General features: G+C 37.5%; 1 protein-coding gene across 2 annotated transcripts in view; it reads right to left on the bottom strand.

Annotated features, from left to right (window-relative positions):
* LOC115241909 (armadillo repeat-containing protein 8-like) overlaps nt 1–3,566 on the bottom strand; it is a 4,459-nt gene extending 893 nt beyond the window's left edge. The window contains exons 1-6 of one of the 2 annotated variants that reach the window (XM_029817870.1): nt 3,283–3,566; nt 3,110–3,183; nt 2,532–2,982; nt 1,958–2,452; nt 1,583–1,874; nt 458–981 (exon numbers count right to left, since the gene is read on the bottom strand). In XM_029817870.1, the coding sequence (XP_029673730.1) occupies nt 458–981; nt 1,583–1,874; nt 1,958–2,452; nt 2,532–2,982; nt 3,110–3,183; nt 3,283–3,354 (1,908 nt within the window). In that variant the 5' untranslated portion in view covers nt 3,355–3,566. The remainder of the gene's footprint in view (nt 1–457; nt 982–1,582; nt 1,875–1,957; nt 2,453–2,531; nt 2,983–3,109; nt 3,184–3,282) is intronic. The other variant, XM_029817871.1, reaches the window with a different exon arrangement.
* Nucleotides 3,567–4,049: the final 483 nt, after the last annotated feature.

Below are 4,049 nucleotides of genomic sequence, written 5' to 3'. Positions count from 1 at the left end.
TCTTTCGAGTGATACAAAACGGTATGCTCGATACTAGAATACGATATATGTAGATTTATGTACATACATATGTATGTATGCGTGTCGTTTCCCCGCTATTCAGTCATGTGCATCGATCGCACCGTAGCGGATATATATATATATATATATATATATATATATATATACACATGTACAATCGAAATCGACATTCAAGAGATAATTATTAAATTAATAGATAGAATATTCAAGTTAAATTAATAGATAAAATGCGAATGTTTTTCATCGATTTAGTACACACATTTGATATCACCGAGTTTATAGCAATCAAAGCAAAATTGTTTTAATGTTATTCCACCCTATTAATAAAACAACCGTCCATAAGTATGAGCAACGCCGGCTTATTCGTAGAATCCAAAAAGAAGCTCTATTAATGGAAGCAATAAAATATTAAAATATAACAATACACTATACGAACCATATAATCCATGAGTTTCTTAAGCACGTCATCATTAGCCATAATGTGATCTCTAGCTCGGTCACCGTCAGCGACATTTGCTAAAATACAAAGCGCTTGCTCCTTGACATCCGCTGGATGTTCCGGATCTTCCAGTACTAAGATAACCGCTTGCATGACGTGAGTGGCATGCTCGCCCATTATACGATCTATGTGAGCCTTAGTAGAGAGCAAGTTTCGTAACAGCCCCAGCGTTTTCATCAATACGCTCAACTCTGGATCGGCCAGAAGGCGAAAAATCTGATCGGTGCCCAGGCACGAGAGTATTTGCGACTTTACACGTTGCTCCGCTTGAAAAGCCACGTTCATTAGGGCCCAAATACCATTCAGTCGGAGTGCCGATTCGGGTCGTTTAGTGAGAGAACACAACAACTCCACTCCCCCGGATTCGAGAATTGGTTCTTTGCTCGGACTAAACTCCAATAGTAAATTACATAAAGTACTCGAGGCAACAGTTAATAAATCACCTTCACCTTCGCCTCTACCTATAGTACAATAATTATAACAATATTAATAGTAACTCATAGTCGGCGATTGAATACTAATAATAACAGCTAATTATAAGCATTGATTTCTTTATTCCTTTTCTTTTTTTGGAAAAATGATCTTACAATGCAGATAGAGAAAAGAGAATAGGGATGTATTCATTGTTTTCATCTACACGCATAAAAAAAAATACGTCGCTCCATTCTAAATTCACATATCATGTCAATTTTGCTGTACCTGGAAATACTTGCACTAGATTGCTTGCTTCTTTGCAAAATGTTAATATGACCACTTTTAACAAAAAAATTTAAAAGGTGACGAACTTTTTTGATACGTGTATTTTTATTCAACTACAGTTCTCTTGGCTCTTATATAGAATAAAGAAAGAATAATTTACAATGTACATGAATACTTCTTTTCAATATTGGGTTTTTTCTTTCTTTTTGATTAAATTGTTAGTTCGAAATTTAAGACTAAATATACTATGCTGTATCTTACATGCAATATATGCATGCAAGATACATGTTCATTAATGTCTGTCAATGTCTATTATAGTATAATCTGTAATATGCTTATTGTAAATGTATTATCATATTTTACCCTCCAACCCCTTGTCTGCTCCATGTAATAACTGCATAAGCGGCCTCCATACTGCATGATCCTGAAACGTAGTGCGAAGCTGTTGCACGCTCCTCGAAAGAGAGTGTAAACATCTAACCGCGGCTAAACGAACGCGGGATCCGCCGGGATCCTGAAGACCAGAGACAACTTGCTCCATAAGACTTTCTGTTTCAATAATACGCTTTCGAATGTCTTCATCGTTAGCACCGAGAGATGCGAATGCTCTAAACGCGGCTTGTCGCATATCTTGTGTTAATGTTGCATCCTGAACCTGGAACAAAAAAAATACCATACACATTTTTACATGAACACCATTATAAAAATAATATATATTATAGTATAATTGTGGATTACTTGTGGATGTGGTCTTAGTAACTCTGCCAGTGTCGGTATCAGATGATTACTGATAGATGCTAAACGTTGCAGATCTGTATCAACTTCGGTAAGATACGCAAGTGTCTCGGCCGCGGCAACTCTCTCGCGCGGTGGTCGATCTCGATGACATAATCGAACGAGACAGGGTAATGCGCGATACACCACTCGCGGATCGGTAGATGGCAATGCGCCGGCTCTATGCATGTACGCGATGCATCTTGCCGCTTCGAGCTGTATCAACGAGCTCTTTTCACGTCCCATTAATTGACCTAATGCCACAGGTACCAATCTACCATGGACGGTATTGTTTGTGCTGGCTGATGCGACCATAACGGATACCATATGATTCTGGTAACACATATTTGCTAAGCAGGCCAGAGCTGGTAATTGAATGTCGGACAGAGGGGAATCCAATTGCATCGCTAACGTTTCTACTGCTCCGCCTTTGGATAGAGCGTTTTGTTCCTCTGTTGTCTAATAAGCAATTTTGTAAATTAGTTTCCTCGTGACTGTAATATTTTTTTTTGCTTCACAAGTTTTGTTATCTCTTTACCTTACATGCTGTAGTCAAAATTGTCGCGACACAGACTTGACAAGTAACCGATCGACTAGCTAAGGACAACAATCGTGGTACTAATGCGGGATCTTGGTAAATCGAATGAACTGGCGCTGCTGCATGCTGGAACACTGTACGTAGACATCGCAAACAGGCTTCGTTCAATTGGTCCAATACCTTCGTCTTGCCATCCATAGAGATCTCAGGAATCGGCGCGGAAAGCAAGACTTGAAGAAGCAACGGAACTACACCTAAATCTACAAGCGCCAATACGTGCTGGTCTGTGCCTTTGGCTAAAGAGCCTAACGTTACCGCAGATTCTAATCTTACACGATCGCCTATAGTACCAGATGTATCTCCGAGCAGTTGCAAAAGCCGAGGCACCACCCCCTGAGCTATAACCGAACCCTTTTGTCTGTTGCTGCCAATCACCGAATTCTTGAGGCAACTGAAAAAAAGAGAAAATATCCATGTATTAAAAGTTAATACAATTTTTATATATTAGGCAAAAGAATTTTTGATTGAAGGAAACAAATTACGTTATATCCTTAAGGTTAAGTGCAATTTACACTCACATAATCGCCTCCAGACATTTCTGCGGATCTGGTGAATATAGTTCATCGATATAACTCCTCGAACTCTCGATGTCCTGTAAGATCGTGAGAAGATCGTGATGTAATTTTACCTTACGAGTAATAGTAATAATAGAATTCTACGAGATCTGTTGGAATGTCAAACGACCATTTACCGGAGGCCCCGTACGAATCCAAATCCAATACGCCATCGAACTCACCATATATGGCTGCATCACCGAGACCATGTGTACGATTGCGTTTTCACATAAATATTTCGTAAATTGTTTAATCCGATCGATCTTTTTGCGGAGCAACTGCCACGAGGACCGTCAAATCTAGTTTGCGTATCACGCGAAACGTTCGCGACTCGATCGTGCGCTGCGTCCTCGTATCTCGTGTTCTGAAGGCTACCTTCGGGCACAGTATAAGCACAGTATAAGCACAATATAAGAAAGAACAGTAGGCTCACTCGGTGTCGGCACCTTTGATCTGATGACTAAAAGATCGCCATATTGCTGGTTGTGCGCGGGCTCTAATTTGAAAGGCAATCGATACAATCAAAAAGAGGATATATATCTAATAACAATATTATAGAAATACTATGAAAATGTTTTATTAAATATTTACTTTTAATTAAAATACAATTTTATTGAAATCTCTGTACAAATATATAATTATTTACAATAATTGTTCAATTATTAAAGTCCTAATAAATAGTAATTAATGTATATATAAATCTTGGAAATTAACAAACAATCCACAGAGAGATAAAAAAATTCGAGGAACATGATAATATTTTGATAATAATGATAATAATAATAATATTGATAATATTTTTTTATCAAGATAATATTTTTATTTATAAATTATTATGGTGTAAGCACGAATGTAATATAACTTCTATATACAAATAATTTTACTAATTATGTATATATATATA

Source organism: Formica exsecta, unplaced genomic scaffold (genome assembly GCF_003651465.1).
Source record: "Formica exsecta isolate Colony F162 unplaced genomic scaffold, ASM365146v1 scaffold54, whole genome shotgun sequence".
NCBI lineage: Eukaryota > Metazoa > Arthropoda > Insecta > Hymenoptera > Formicidae > Formica > Formica exsecta.
The sequence above is the reverse complement of the archived record's forward strand: the minus strand, read 5'-3'. Positions and strand labels throughout refer to the sequence as shown.